Source organism: Dasypus novemcinctus, chromosome 15 (genome assembly GCF_030445035.2).
Source record: "Dasypus novemcinctus isolate mDasNov1 chromosome 15, mDasNov1.1.hap2, whole genome shotgun sequence".
Taxonomy (NCBI): Eukaryota; Metazoa; Chordata; class Mammalia; order Cingulata; family Dasypodidae; genus Dasypus; species Dasypus novemcinctus.
Window position 1 is genome coordinate 4,665,996 of NC_080687.1, and position 17,379 is coordinate 4,683,374.

At 36.6% G+C, this 17,379-nt stretch overlaps 1 protein-coding gene across 6 annotated transcripts in view; it reads right to left on the reverse strand.

Moving 5' to 3' along the window:
- NBEA (neurobeachin) overlaps positions 1 to 17,379 on the reverse strand; it is a 579,373-nt gene that overhangs the window by 455,406 nt on the left and 106,588 nt on the right. For all 6 annotated transcript variants that reach the window (XM_071208160.1, XM_071208159.1, XM_071208158.1 and 3 more), the window contains exons 9-10: positions 7,455 to 7,652; positions 6,683 to 6,816 (exon numbers count right to left, since the gene is read on the reverse strand). In XM_071208160.1, coding sequence (XP_071064261.1) covers positions 6,683 to 6,816; positions 7,455 to 7,652 — 332 coding nt within the window. The remainder of the gene's footprint in view (positions 1 to 6,682; positions 6,817 to 7,454; positions 7,653 to 17,379) is intronic.

A 17,379-nucleotide genomic window follows, 5' to 3' on the forward strand; every position in this document is an offset into this window, starting at 1 on the left:
TGACCGTTGGTACTCTACTGAATGCTGTTAGGTCATTAAAAAAAAAAAATCTTCTCCCAAACTTTGCCCATGTGTTGACACAGGAGAAAAGAAGATTTGATGTAAACAGACAGACATTACTGACATACTCCAAACTTTTTCTCAAATGGCACAAATATGCTGTCACTCCTTTCACACCTGCTACATGCACAAAAGAGGTAAACCTGGTAAATGAGAAGGGCAGCTTGCCCATCATCCCAAAAACCATTAACCTCACTTGTTGGAAATCAAACATTAACTTATCAAGGCAGTCCTTTCACAAGGAGGAGGAACCATATCGATTTACTTGGAGATGAATGCAGGATGCAGAACACTGGATCCGCACCCTGGTTCTCGAGACGTGCTGTAAGGGACCGTGCCGCACCCAGCCCTCTTCGCTGTGCTCAGGACAGCAAAGGTACCAAGCCCAGGGCCCCACATGCAACCATCAAACCACACTGGCAGTGAATGCTTTAAACGCTTCTTATCTGTGACTTCCACATGCATTTCACAGGAGCGAATCCCGGGCCAACATCTTCCCCCGCCTCCTGCCTGTTCCTACCAGACCCTGAGAGCACCTGCCTTCCGCGTCTGCATTACTGGGTCCACGGCATTATGAGACATGAGAGGGACACCCAAAACCAAACTCAAACTGCTGAGGCAGCTCCACCCACCCTCCTCTCCCCACTTTCTTCTTCCAGCTGAGCCTTACTGTGATCTACCCTCAAAATTCACATCATCCTATGAAAGAACTTGAGCTTGGCCATCTTGGACACATTATCTAAAGATTACAGACATGTGGATAACTGTTCTGTCAGAGAAGGGCTCACCCACCACTTCCACCCTATAAGGAAGACCCTGCGTAAGGCCTCACTGCTGTCCCCAATACAGTCAAGTCGAAGTGAAGCTCCCAGGGACACGGCTGTTTGGGAACGTTGGGCTTACTCCGAGTCCACAGGCCACCAAGGGAGCTACGCCGAGGGGTCACCTGAGTAGTGCGTACGACAGCTACACCACCAGGGACAAGGGTGACCTGGATTTGCAGTGTGAATTTTTTAAGACTTTATTTATTTATTCGTGAAACCTAAATTCTCTTGAAAAAAAATACTAATTTGGAGGTACCTCGTCTACACCCACCGAAAATAGGGCATTGTGCTGTTTTGAATGCCAATAGGAACAAGTATGAGTAAGAACAAGTATCCGTATTTGATGCTGCACTCAAAACATCAGTTAACCAGTGACTGGATAAACAAAATGTGAGATAAACACAAAATGGAATACTACTCAGCCGTAAACAGAAATGAAGTTCTAATACATGTGATAACATGAATGAACCTCTTAGACATCATGTTAAGGCAGACACAAAAGGACAAATACTGATATGAACCCTGGTATGTTCATACACTGGTATGGAAGAGAAGCATATACACAGAGTTAGGAACTGGAGCGCAGGTGCAAGGGATCCAGGAGGGGCTAGGGAAAGGGGTCTTGGTGCTTAACTGGTTCAAAGTTGCTGACCCGGGTGATGGCAGGGTGTGGTAATGGATGGTGGTGATGGAAGTACAACATTGGGAATGTAATTTAACAGCCCTGAAATATATATTTGAATGTGGTTAAAAGCAGAAATTTTAGGTTGTATATATGTCACTAAAATAAATTTTTAAAAATCCATAGGACTGTACAACAATGGACTATAGTTAAAAGTACAATTATAAAAATGTTTATTTACCAATTGCAACAAATGCACCACACTAATGCAAGGTGTTAATAATAGGGTGGTATAGGGGAACGTGGCATTTTAAGCATAGATTTTCTATAAAGCCACATTTCTCTAATAAAAAACAATTAAAAACCTTCCAAAACAAAAATTACTTAAACTTCCTAACAAAGTTAATGCAACTGATGCTGTAGAAAATCTATCACTCTAGCCTTGTAGCAAGCCTTAACTCTTTTTCTTTTTATACTTAATTCCAGAAGATAAATAACAGACCAAAGGCAATTTAACAAATTACGGAGCATGACTCGACAAACCCTTCCCTCTAGCTCCTGCCCCCCAGGACAGCGGCCCTGAGGCCTGGCTTGGTGGCCATGCCCAGCCAGCAAGTGGGCAGGAAGCTACAGTGCACGCTTGCTGCTTGGCTCAGACCCTGCTCGTTCCCCTGCCACAAGAGCACTGCTTCTCTTTTCATACCAGTCTGTTCATATCAGCATGAATCAGGGCTGCCTTTCAGTCTTAGATGCAGAAGGAGAGGAGACATGGACGAGGAGCAGGAATGGCCTTCTGCTGTTTATGAGCTCAAGATTTTGAGCAAATGCTGGAAAATCAAAGACCCGTGCTGATATTGTCCTCTGTGCTCCTTTAAGCAACATCTACACAAAAAGGGTCTTGATGGGCAGAGGACCGGCTGTGGGGTGCACGGAGCCCCTGGCTCTGCTCTTGTGTGTGTGTAAAACACTTTCCTCTGCAGCTGAGCCCTCCAAGCGACACTTCTCAGGAGATGCTCCAGTAAACCCACTTCCTAATTCTCTAACATTATAGGGCAATGGACTGCAGGATAACTGCATTCCCCAAACTTCTCCATTGCTATGGATCTGCCTAGTGCTGGCAACTTTTACTTAGACAGAAATACAACTTTCAGGATGTGTCACTGCTGGCATTTTCCACCCTGCATCCTTGCTGGCTGCATTCTTTGTGTAAATACAGATTTGGGTTTGGGAAGAAGACTTTAAAGAAATAATACTGTAGCCGTCATGCAGGCATGACCAGATCAAAAACAGCCTTAAAACATAAAAAAAAATATATTAAAATGGACTCAAGGAAAACACCTTATTTGATAAGCCAAATCTTAAACCTTAAGACTGGGGAAAAAATGGCTTTTCTTGCTAACATTTGACAAACTCATTAAATTGCTATATGTCCTATAAACTTTATTATTAGATGTATTCGGTAAAGGCTCCACTAGGTAAAAAAGGGTTGTCTGACTAGAAGACTATTTGAACATAACATTTTAATTTTCCTGTTTCAGACTACACGTAGTTTATTTTTTACTCCTTACAAAATAATTTGTACATAATCAAGTATAAATTTCATTTCTCCTAGTTAAAGCTAAGTAAACAAATGATTTAGTTTTTGTCCTCTAAAATTAGTAGTATATGTGCGTCAAATTTGAAGTTTGTGGCTACTACATTTCAAAGATGTTTTACTTAGCAATTTAGAAAACTTTAAAAAAAAAATGGCAAACTAGCAAATATGAATATTACGAGGGGCCAGAGGTGCATTCTAAAAAATATAAAGAAATTGAACAATTGGTGAACCTACATGCTGATAAAAATACTTAAAATGGGTCTGGAAAACAAATTATTAATTATTTCCTATGTATGAGAACAATCTCTGCAAGAGAGACAGAAGCCACAAACAGGCAGGTATTGATTTTAATTCTTTTGTCTCCAGAAAACAAATCTCATTTATTTGTTAACTGGATTAAAAGCAAGTATTAACATTTTAGCCTTATTATATAATAGTCACAATTTTCTGAACTAAAAATCATGAAATAAGGTTGAAGGATTTTTATGTCACTTCAAAGTAAACATATGGTTAAGGGAAAATCTGGTTAGACATTGAATTGTTGGTTTACAAATGACAACAGTGCAGATCAGGACTTTACCATGAAATATTTAATTATTAAGGAAGCTGCTTATTTAGGGAAACATAAAATTTAAGGTAATTACTAGAGGAACTTGTTAGCAAGATGGTTTAAAGAAAAAAAATGTTAAATTCACTGTAAAACTTGAGGAGGAGAGTGATGTAGCTCAGTGGTTGAGCACCTGCTTCCCACTGTAAGGTCCTGGGTTCGATCCTTAGTACCCTCTAAAACCAAACAAAAAACCAACTCTTATTGGGGAGCAGATGTAGTTCAGTGGCTGAGCATCTGCTTCCCATGTACAAGGACTTGGGTTCAATCCCAATTTAAAAAAAAAAAATTTCAGGAGTCTTAAATATTCACATTACAGCAGGATTCTTAATTTGACTGTTGACATAAATGCTTAATGGATGCTCAAACTTTTTTATATCTTATATTCCACCCAGTCTATCTGTATTTTACCATAATTAAAAAACAAAAAGATCAATTTTCTTAGAAAGACATTTACATATTTATAGGAATTCATTTTAACTATGACTCGAATTGATTTTTTATATATAAAAGCTATCACCGTTCAGAATCACACTGAAAATCCACTTTTGTAATAAACATTGGATGTCATCAGTTCTCAATCCAGTACTCACTGAGGGATGCACAAAGCAAACTTATTAAATTGCTACTATGTATCAGACACTGCAACTGACACTTGACATAAACCATCTTGTTCTCATCACAACCAGAACACACAGGCATTCTGAAATCATTTTGCAGATGATGAGTGAGGGCTCCGGAGCCAGGCTTCCAGCACTAGAACTGGGGTCCTGCCAATCAAGTCTCTGCAACCTTGGGCAAGGCTACTTAGTCTTTCATTCCTCCTCCCCAGCACAGGGACAATTACAGAACCGTATCTACATTATCTCAAGAGGGAGGAGGATTATATGGGACACCACACTGAAACCGTGGCTGGCACAGTAAGTACTGCACACCCATGGGTGGCCCCATCAATGACGTCAGGTGACACCCAGCAGGACAGGGCAGCCCAGCTCAGGCTGACCTCAAAGCAGCCTCTTCCACCGCATCACACTCTTCTACTGAGAACTACTGCCCTCGGGTACTTCTAATTGCTTGATATGCAAATAGGAAATAAAATGTATTTGTACCTTATACAAGGAAACACAGTGTCAAAAGAAAAGTTTTTCTAAGGCCAACATTGAGGAAAGCTTCTTTTCTGTCTCCTACAGAATTTAACTATATATATTCTTTTAAAATAAAAAAAAGACAATACTTGAGAAGGATATGTCATTTGCAGTCAATATATATGATCATTCAATTCAAAGCAAAATCGCGTTTCTATTTAATTTATTGAGACACTGCTGGACCCAAAATACAACAGAGATGATGTCACCTTAGGATAGGAGTTATGTTCCTTGCATTAACTAAATCATCTGTTCGTTCTTTTGTTCAGGAAATAAATGTTTACCAAATGTCAAATTAAAAGCTACTGTTTAATGTCACTCCCCAATACACTGGACTGAGCGGAATTAACCAGCCAATGATAAAATAATATGAGCACCCAAGGAATGACAAAACATCCAAATACCTGTGACTGCTTGTTATTCAAGGTGATCAAAATACTTGAGAATTCTTTTCAACAGGATTAAATCACAAGAGTCATCACAAAATAGCTGAATTTACCTATCCAAAGGCAGATCACTTCAAAAATACTATATGAATTACCACAAGTTATTTGACTCAGCTCAAGAATATTTACCCACTATCTGATAAAAGTTTTTGTACCACCTTAAAGTCTACTACATGTTAAAAGAAAAGGCAATAAAAAGTGTAATCTATGGAAATGTAAATACTAAGGGGACAGCCAGGCAAAATCCAAAACCAGCGAAGGAGAAATCACCATAAACCCTCTGAGCTTCCGAGACTTAATATTGGTTTCTACATGTGAACCAACACACACTTCAAATTTAAGGCACTATAACTACAAAATGCATAGGTGTTCAGTATCAGTTTTCATCACCACAGTTCTCGATTATAAATAACATCGCTGGTAGAAAGAAGTTGACATATAAAGAATCCTTTATAACAAAGTCACATCTCTAAGACTGATGCTAGAAAACAATTTCTGAATATAAAACTGCAGTATTAGAAACAGCCTCCTAAGACTACCTGGCCCACTGTCACCAGTTAGCAAAACCAGCAAGGACTGTGTGCTTAGGAAGAGGGATTTACTGGGCCAAGCACTTTCTATAACCTATTGCATTTAGTCTAAACAATTTTGCAAGTTAGTCATCACCACTACAATTTCACACTGGTAGAAACTAAGGCACAAAGAAGTTAATAACACACCCAATATTGCATCACAATAAATGTAAACAAAGGGTCTGAACTTCGCAAAGTCCACCTGACTTGGTGTCCACACAAGTAAAAACTGTAATATAAAAATATACAACATTGTACGTGAAATCAACATTAGAAATATTTACTTTTTACATGGACTTGGATATGTCACTGGTTAGATCAAACATGAACTACATATAAGGAAAACTTTATGTCAATTAATGCTGTACTAGTCTTATGTCATTGTAATAGCAAAATAAAGTAACACCACTCTCTAAGATAGAAGTAATGTAACTGTTAACTGCAATCCTTGTAAATAAACTTTATCATAGTACTTTTTTTCTGACAGGATTTCACAGACAATTCAAACCATGAGGATGCGATAAGGCTCATATTTTCCTTCAACTATATATTATGATTATTATGTTACGTTTGGGAAGAATTTATTATTCAAGGAAGGGACCCCTTCATGGTTATAAGACTATAAATGCCATGGGGCTTTTTTGTTACTTTGTATAAACACATATCTACATTAGCCCTGAAGAATCTTTTCTTAGCACACTTCAAGGACAAAAAGCAAATACTGTAATATTTTACACAGCAGTGAATAAACCATTCATAATCTATGAGTGTAAAAGATATCAGCAATTATAAATTTTAAAACAACTTACCAGACAGTTGTTTCCACTTGACTGTCATTGAGCTGCCGATTGTCCAGTTGGGCAAAAAGTGGAAAAAGAACTTGAATTCCTCCAATTGAATGAATTGCACTATGAATTGAATGTGTTACTATAGCTTTCACATCCTACATACAAAACAAAAAGATTCTTTGAGTTTTTATAGCATAATTCTCATCACTATTTCTTTGTCCATATACCATTAAAGGATTAAATTACATAGCTTGACATTTTTTAACAGCCATCAGTTATATAACTCTTGAAACACATAGAGAATTTAAAAAGCGAGGTATCTTTGTTAACCACTTTTAAATTCAATTACATTTGGAATCTTAATTTCAGAGTTTTGACACTGAAAATGTGAAGCTATAAAAACAAGCTGTTTTAAAATAACAAGTAATATCAATGGATTGATAGATAACTCAGGTACTTTTTGTTAGCATTAGTAAAAAGTTCATAAAGTGCATTTTTTTATCTAACAACTACCAATCAATCAATTTTATTTTGGCAGGTACTGAACCTACAAGACATCGCCCACTAAGAAAAAGAGGTCAAGGCACAGTGTTTTACCAAAATCAAAAAACTAAAACAATCAAAAACCCAAGAAAGTGTAAAGCAAAAGCTGCATTCAAAGAACTAAAAAAACGAAACACAGAAACAGCCTCTGTAGAATAAAAGAGGAACAATGTTTAATATATTAATATATAACATATGAAGCCACCATTCATACTGATGAGAACACGGAGCTAAGGTACAATCCGCCCACCTGGAGCATGAGAGCATGCGGGGAATGTACAAAAATAGAGGCGTTTTCCTTTGGTGAGGACTCCAGGCAGAGCTGGGCATCGGTCGCCTTGGCATTGTACGTGAACGCAATGCTGCTCGCCAGCTTCCCATCGTACAGAACCTGCTTATGGTGCTCGGCCAGGTGAATGTCACTCTCAGATTTAAACTTGAAGGTGCTCTGGAAAAAACAAAGCTACAGTAAACATGTGTTTTAAAAGGGAATAGAGTAAAACACTGAAGTTTTAAACCAGAAAAACATGTGAGATAATAATTTGTTGTGCTACTTCCATGTCTTGGCCACTAGTTAGTGGTGTTTCTTAGAATATTTTGTTATACTCATGCTAATTCTCCAAAAGAAACTTTTTTATATCGATTAGGACATTTTGATCTTTATATTCTTGTTTTATTGTTTTTATTTGTTCACAAAATAATTTAATAGAAAATAATATAAAACCATTTGATATTACATGTAAATAGAAATTTACTATTTCCCACCATGAATTCAGTTTTTCTTAACATTTTGAAAAGTATTTTCATAAGTAAACAGTTTCTTACACATTAATTATGCATATTAAAAGAGGTTATCATTTGGGATTGAAAAATGTTGATATTCAAAAGTATTTTTATCTTTACCTAAAGGAATATTCACATATTGAATATCACAGCTATGCCACAATAACATCACAATATGCATGCTAAACCCAGAAGACAGGCTACTACTTTAAAAGGAGGAAAAGACTAAAGAGATGCCAACCTTCATGAGAAAAGTGTTGTCAGTAGTGGTTTACATTTGCAGATGTGAATCCGACAATAACAAATAATATTTAACTTAGACATATGCTAACTTAGTCATATGCTATCAGTACTAGTATTATTAATGACTCACAACTATAAAACAGAATGTTAAAGAAATTAAGGTCCAGAAAAGATGGAGGCAGGACAAACTTCCTTGGCCCCTGGCTCATGGTCAGCACTCGGTGAACAGTTAGGGAAGTGACCTGAATCCTGGCTCTGCCACTAATTATCTTTTTGACCCTCGAGAAATTATTTAACTGATGTGGCTCCACTCTCCCTACTCTAATGTTATAATAAGGTTAAACCAAATGTTACAAACTCAAGTGCTTAAAGAAGACAAACAAATATATATATAAGTGAAGTGGGACTGTTGGGAAATTTCTCAAATTAGAGTGTGTGTCCTATCTATAAGTGGTGCCAATTGCTCAGCTCAAGTCAATTACTACCCATCGTTGCCAGGCCATCCACACTTTTAAAGAGAAACATGAAGTATGTACTTTTATGTAAAATCACCATATTTTTAAAGTTTAATTCAAGAATTTTTAAACACAGTAGAAACCAACACATAAAGCCACAGGTAAGCCAGTTTGCTACTTCTGAACTAAATATTTTCTAGAGGACCTTTCTTACTCAAACCTGAATGCAAACTATAAATTATTAGGCAAGTACCCTTCTGAATACAAAGGCGGCACAAAAACTAAACGTATGTATATGTGGTTACGGATGGTACTCTATCATTTAGACATTGTTCAATATTAGAAATAAGCATATGAATTTGCACGATTAGGATATCGCCCTTTGTTCTCCACTCAGATTAACAGATTGGGGGAAGCAGACTTGGCCCAGTGGATAGGGCGTCCGCCTACCACATGGGAGGTCCGCAGTTCAAATCCCCGGCTCCTTGTGTGGAGCTGTCCCACGTGCAGTGCTGATGCACGCAAGGAGTGCCCTGCCACGCAGGGGTGTCCCCCGTGTAGGGGAGCCCCACACGCAAGGAGTGCGCCCCGTGAGGAGAGCCGCCCAGCGCGAAAGAAAGTGCAGCCTGCCCAGGAATGGTGCCGCACACACACACAGCTGACGCAGCAAGATGACATTGACAACAAGAGAAGTGGACAAAAAGAAGAACATGCCGCAAACAGACACAGAGAACAGACAACTGGGGCGGGGCGTGGGGGGAGAGAAATAAATTAAAAATTAAAAATTAAAAAACTTAAAAAAAATAAACCTTTAAACGGAATGGGATTGTATTTGTAACTCCCTGATTCATTTTTCCCAACCCGGAGGTAACAGTTTAGGCTACACCACGTCCTGGGGGTCAGCCTCTACTGGGGAAGAATTTGCTCCTGAACTCACTGAGGTTGCTGGCAGATACGGGTCCCCAGGGGCTGTCTGGTGGCGGGCCTGGAACCAGCCCTGGACCTCGAAGCCATGTGCTCCTTTCCAGGGACGGTTCACACAGGGCCACTCACTGGCTGCGAGGAAGCCAGCAGGAAAGCAAGGGCCCAGCGTCGGCAGGACAGAGGCTTAGGCAAAGTGGCCGATGGCCTTCACCACACCCTGCTGTTCAGAAGCAAGTCACAGGACCAGACCAGGCTCAGCAGGGCGAGGACACACGGCTGTGGCCCCAGGAGGGGTCTGCGTGCTGCTGCTCCCCCGTTCTCTTTTTGCTGCCGGTACTCTGATAGTCACATTACATTTCTTACTCTGTCCCCCAAGTTGCTTAAATTCAGCTCATTAATAGTTTCTATTTTATTCTCTGTAATACTTTCTTCCTAATTTCTTCTGATCTGTCTTTAATTTAATGCCATTTCAGCCATATTTAGTACACTGACTGGATCTTTGATTTAGTTTCTAATTTGAATTGTTATATATTTCATTTCTAAAAGTTTTACTCAATTGTCTTCAAATCTGCCTAATTATTATTTAAATTTTTTATTTGCCTCACCTTTTTGTTTTTTTGGCGACGTACTAGGACTGGGGATTTAACCCGGGACCTCATATGTGGGAAGCTGGTGCTCAACCTCTAAGCCACATTGCCTCCTGAGTTGGTTATTTCATTTCTTTGCATGTTGTCTGGTTTTTTTGTTTGTTTCCAGGAGGTACCAGGAACCAAACCTGGAATTTCCCAAGTGGGAAGCAGGTTTCCAACCACTTGAGCCACATCTGTCCCTGCCTAATCATTTTTGACAGTCTCTTGTTCATTATCCAAGTTACAGGAAATTTTTGTATATGTTAAACGATATTAAGCATTCTGCAGGTTTTTCTGGGGAGATGCAGCTGACGATCAGTATGACGTGCTGTTTCTGCACACATCTTGTGAACTTCCTATTCTAGATCATGCTCATGGGCACTTAAATACCAGACAACCAGAGGCAGCACCATCTACGAATGTAGGCCACGGTCTCAGTTTGGAATTAAGAACACACACTGTGATTTTTGGCCCAAAATCCATGTGAGGGTTTCGTTACAATGAGAAAAGAAAGGGCAATTTTTATTAAAGTCAGTTTGGACCCCATTTAAGATTCTTCAAGAGACTTTAGCAGAAAACTGAAGACCTCTGTAACCACTTTTAACCTGCTAACTATATTTAAAATAAAGGCCAACCCTACAACACCAAACCATATGGGTCTATCCCTCTGCAATGCTTACACTGGTAAAAACACATTGCAGATTATACTTCTGCACAGTATAATCATTTAAAACAAAGGCTTCAAAACCGATTAGATCTGAGTATGAATCCCAACTCCACCACCTATTAGGTGTGTATCCATCGACAGTTTATTTACCAGTCATCTGTTGCACACCTAATAGATAAAATGAAATAATATAAAGCACTCTTAATAAATGGGTCTTTAAAAGTACTCCAAAATGGTAGCTGCTATTATTCTGACCTCCTTTTCCTACTTAATGGTATATAAACAATTTCCAATGCTTACAATTTTTCATAAATAACTTTACAGTAACGTCCTATCAGTCTGATGATGACGGCCACCGAGTTATCAGCAACATGGTTGCTACTAAGGCGGTGCTCCATTTGGTAGAGACCTCATCTCCCAAACTAAAGCCACTTCCCTATCCTAAACAAAGAACAAGAAAATGTGCCAGGACATTACTTAACTCTACAAAATTAGGTTAATCTAACTGCTACAAAAACAAAAGAAAGTTATTTATAATACTTCAACTTCTAGAAAACTTTACCCATGTCAAGAATATAACCATTTTTCCACAGAACATAAGGACAACATGTACATGACAATACCTATTGCTCTTACCATGTAGACTACAAGACAAGTGTGGCTGATATAAGATGGCAACAACATTGCAACAGTCAATGAATCACATTTCCTGATGTCTAACTAAGAGAGTGGTGCTCTCTATATACCATACAACATCCCCCCTTCAAAACGAATAAATAAGCCATATGGATTAATTAAAAACATAGACGATTCCAAACTTGTCTCAGCAAACACACAAATATTCATTCTCTTGCCACATATCTTAGATAATTCCATGACTGGAAAATAAATTCCAAATTCACTACTTTGATATGCAGAGCCTCAAAAATTTGGTTGTCACTTAACCATATTCATCCTCATATTGCACCGTAAATCAGTCCCTTACTCTGCATTCTACTACCAAACCACGCCATACTTCCTTGCTTCTATCCGTTTAATCAGACCATCTGTCTCAAATTCCTCTATATCAATTAAAGTTCAAATATATAATTAAAAATCTTCTTTCTTCCAGTTAAGACCATTCTAGGCCTCAAATTCACAGAAGAGTTCCACCAAACACTGTGGAAAATATAGGAAATTTTTTTTTAAAGAACACTAAAATAATAATCCAGCCAATCATTAAACAAGTAAACAAGCAAAAAAGAAAAACAAGTCTCAGGGGGTAGTTACCAATATGCAGAGTTGCCAAAGTGTTTTATCTAAAATGCTCAGTTTCAAACAAAACAAATAAAGCACATGCAAAGAAACAGGAATGTATGTCCTATACACCTGAAAGAAAAAGCAGGCAACAGAAAATGCCTGCAAAAACAACCTAATTTTGGATTTAGCAGAAAATACTGCAAGTAGCCATTATAAATATGGTCAAGAAAATAAGAGAAACAAAGGGATGCATGATGGACATGTATCAACAAATAAAGAATATTAAAAAAGACAGACTTTATAAAAAAGAACAAAATGGAAATTTTGGAGTTGCAAAGTAAAATTCACTAGAGGGACTCAAAAGCAGATTAGAACAAGAAGGAAAATCAACAAGTATTAAGGAAGAATGATAGAGATTATCTAAACAAAAGAAGAGACAAAAATGAATGAAGGAAAATGAGCAGCGGCTCAGAGAAATATGGGGCACCATTAAATGCAACAACATACATGAAAATATTAGGAGAGAAAAATAGAAAGGAACAGAAAAAAAAAACTCTGAGGAATAATGGCTAAAAATGTCTCAATTTATTAGAAAATAATCTACACATTCAGGAAAATCAACAAACTCCAAGTAGAATATATGCAAAGAGATCCACAAAAAAAACACACTATATAAAAATGCTGAAAGCCAAAGACAAGGAAAAAACTTGAAAGCAACATGAGAAAAATGAATAGAGATGCCCAATAATAGCTGACTACTTGTCTGAAATAATGGAAGCCAAATGACAGTAGAATAACATATTCAAAGGGCTCAAGGAAAAAACAGTCAAGAATTCTATATCCAACAAAGCTACCGTTCAAACCTGAAGCTGAGGTAAAAGATATCGCCAGATAACAAACAAACAACAATAACAACAAAAAAGGGAGAATGGTGCTGCTAGCAGGCCTACCTTTCCAAAATTCTAAAGTAAGTTCTTCAGGCCAAAAACAACAGACTCCAGAACAGTAATTCAAATTCACATGAAAAAACAAAGGTAGGTATGTAATTATAAAATAGATTATATCCGACTTCTTTCTCTTTTCTCCTCTCAACTGATTTGAAAAATAACTCTGTGACACAATATGTACATAGTGTATTGTTGGGCCAAAGAACATAGAAATGTTATCTTTTTTGCGCCAATAGGCACCTAAAGGAGGTAGGTGGAAGCAAAGCTGTATTGAGCTAGGGAAATGTCTCCAGTTGACAACTGAAACCCACAGGAACAAATGAAAAGATACAGAAATAAATAAAAAGATTAATTTAACAAAAGATACAAATTTATACTGGTACTCCTTAATTCTCTCAGCTTCTTTAAAAAACACAAACTAGTAACTGTAACAATGTAATACTGAGTTTGTAATGTTTATAGGTATAACATGTGTAACAATATTATCACAAAAAGAAATTAAATAGAGTTATATAGGAGTAACTTTTCTATATCTCACTGGGATTGAGGTAAGTATAAATTTGAAGCTGAATCTGATAAATTAAGACGTATATGGTAAGACCTAGACAAAAATCATTTTTAAAATGCTACATTAGAAAATGTTTGCATAATGAAAAATAAACAGTAGAGGAGGTCTAGAAGAACAACAAAAGAAGCATGACTATGTATGAAAAATAAGTAAAATGGCTGGCTAAATCCAACTATTTCAATAATAACATTAGTGTTTAATGGAATATACAAGCCAACCAAAAGACAGAGATGTTCATAATAGATAAAAATTAAGAACAAAAAAACAAGATCCAACAATATTATCTCTACAGTAGACAAACTTTAGATTCAAAGATACAAATAGCTTTAAACTAAAGAGGTTGCAAACAGCAACCACGAGAAAGCTGTAGTGACTTTATTATTATCAGACAAAATAGATTTTAGAACAAAAGAGATTATGAGAGACAAAAAGGGATATTTTATAAAGGCTCACTTCATCTGAAAGACAGAACAATTATAGACATATGTGCACCTAACAACAGAGCACCAAAATAAATGAAAAACAAACTGACAGAGATGAAGACAGAAATAGACAACTCATAAATAATTGTTGGAGATTTCAATGCACAACTTTCAGTAATGGGCTGAAAAACTAGGTAGAAGATCAACAAGGAAACTGAAGACTTGAACAATACAATAAATCAAGCAGACCTAACAGACTTATCTAGGGCACTCCTCCCAATGACAGAATATACATTCTTCTAAAATGCACATGGAACATTTTCCAAGTAGACCATATGCTAGACCATAAAACAAAACTCAATAAATTGAAAAGCACAAAAATAATATAAAGTATGTTTTCTGACCACAATGGAATTAAATTATAAAATCAATAACAGAATCAAATTTGGGAAACTCATAAATTTGTGGAAATTAACATATTCCAAAATAACAAATGTACCAATGGGAAAAAATCACAAGGAAAATTAGAAAATACTTTGAGATGAAGGAAAATAAAAAAAGAAAAGCCAAAAGTCATGGGAAGCACTTAAAGCCATGCTTACAGGGATATTTATCTTTGTAAACACTTAATTTTATAAAGAAAGATCTTATAACCAATAATCTAACCTTCCACCTTAAGACACTGGAAAAAGAACAAACTAAACTAAACTTAAAGCAAGCAGAAGGAAGGAAATAATAAAGATTAAGGAAGAAATTAAAGAAATAAAGATTAGAAAAAAATGGGGGGGAGGGAGGAATCAATGAAATCCTAAGTTGTTTCTTTGGAAAGATAAGACAAAATTGATAAAGCTATAGCTAAATAGACAAAAAAAGAGAAAACTCAAATTAACAAAAATCAGAAATAAAAAATGGGACATTACTACTGACCTTACAGAAACAGAAATGATTATAAGGTAATACCATTACAAATTGTATGCCAATAAAATAAACAGCTTAGATGAAATGGAAAAATCCCTACAAAGACACAAACTACCAAAACCCAGTTCAAAAGAAATAAGGCAGTGTGAATAAACCTAAAAGAGATTAAATTAATAGTAAAAAAACTACCCGAAACCAAAAGCACAGGTCCCAGATGATCTGACCCAAATGGATTCACTGAACAATTCTACCAGACACAAAAGTGTTAATTCTTCTCAAATACTTTTGAAAATTGAAGAGACAGAAACGCTTCTCAAATCATTCTATAAGGCCAGTCTTACTCTGATACCAAAACCAAACACAGACATTAAAAGGAAAAAAAAAGACCCACATTGCTCATGAATATGAACATAAAAATCCTCAACAAAATATTAGCAAACTGAATGTAGCAACATATAAGAAGGATTAAATATAATAACCAATTCAGATTAATCCCAGAAATGCAAGGTTGGTTCAGCATATGAAAATCAGTCAATACCAATATTAATACTAATTGTGTTAATAAATAAAAACCACATGACCATCAACAGATGCAGTAATAGAAAAACAAACACTCTTGCAAGATGAAAACATACAAAAAAACAGGAATAGAAGGAACTTCCTCAACTTGATAAAGGACATCTATGAAAAACTCACAACTAACATTGTACTCAATGGTAAAAGACTGAAAGCTTTCTCCCTAAAATCAGGAACAAAACAATAATATCTGCTTCATCAATCTCTGGTCAAGACAAAGAAAGCCATTCGCATTGAAAGGAAGAAGTAAACTATCTCTATTTGCAGAAGATGTAATCTTATGCATAGAAAACCCTAAGGAATCTATAAAACACTATTAGTGGTAATAAGTTGAGCAAAACTGCAGGATACAAGATTGATATACCAAAATCTACTGTACTCTAGTAATGAGAAATCTGAAAATCATATTAAGAAACCAATTAAATTTGCAAGATCATCAAAAAGAAAAAATACCAATAAATTTACTCAGATGTACAAGGCTTGTACATTGAAAATTACAAAACAGAGTTGAAGAAATTAAAGATCTAATCAAATAGAAAGACACCTCATGTTCATGGATTGGCAGATTTAATACTGTTAAGAAGTCAATACTCCCCTTAAATTGATCTAAAGAGTCAATGTAATCAATACCAAATATCCCAGCTGCCTTTTTACTTTTTCAGCAATTGCAAGCTGATCCTAAAATTCATATGGAAATGCAAAGGACCCAGAATAACCCTGAAAAAAAAAAAAAAGGAACAAGGATGGAGAATGCACATTTCTTGATTTCAAAATTTATTACAGTTACAGTAATGAAGACAGCGTAGTACTGTAATAAATGCAAATATATATAGATCAATGGAATAAGATTGTACGTCTAGAAAGAAACCCTTGGACTCTTATAGTCAATTGATTTTTGAAAAGGATGTCAAGGGAAGTCAATAGGGAAATAATATTCTTTTCAACAAATGGCGCTACAACAATGGGTAAGATCTAAAACTATAAAGAAAACACAGAAGTAAATATCATTGACCTTGGATTAGGCAATAATTTCTTAGGTAGGATACTGAAAGCATAAGAAACTGTAAAAAAATAAATTGGGGACTTTTTAGAATTACAAGCTTTTGTGCTTCAAAGGACACTATCAAGAAAGTGAAAAGGGAAAAATACATGTAAATAATATAACTGATAGGAAATTATATCTAGCATATATAAGGAACACTGAACAACTCAGTCATAAAAGAACAAATAAACCAATTTTAAAATGGAGAAAGGACCTATAGGTGTTTCATCAAAGAAGGTATACAAATCGTCAACAAGGACAAGAAAAGATGTTCCACATATTAAACAGGAAAATGCAATGCAAATTCACAATAACACCTCACAATCACTAGAATCGCTATACGATTTCTTTTTTAAAAACATAACATTTTTTTAATTCACTTTTTTTAATATTACATTCAAAAAATATGAGGTCCCCCTGTACTACCCCCCACCCCCCTCACCCCACTACTCCCCCCATAGCAACATTTTCCTCCATCATCATGACACATTCATTGCATTTGGTGAATACATCTCTGAGCATCACTACACCTCATGGTCAATGGTCCACATCATAGCCCACATTCTCCCACATTCCATCCAGTGGGCCATGGGAGGACCTACAATGTCCAGTAATTGTCCCTGCAGCACCACCCAGGACAACTCCAAGTCCCGAAAACGCCTCCACATCTCATCTCTTCCTCCCATTCCCCACACCGAGAAGCCACCATGGCCACTTTCTCCACACCAATGCTACATTTTCTTCGATTACTAACCACAATAG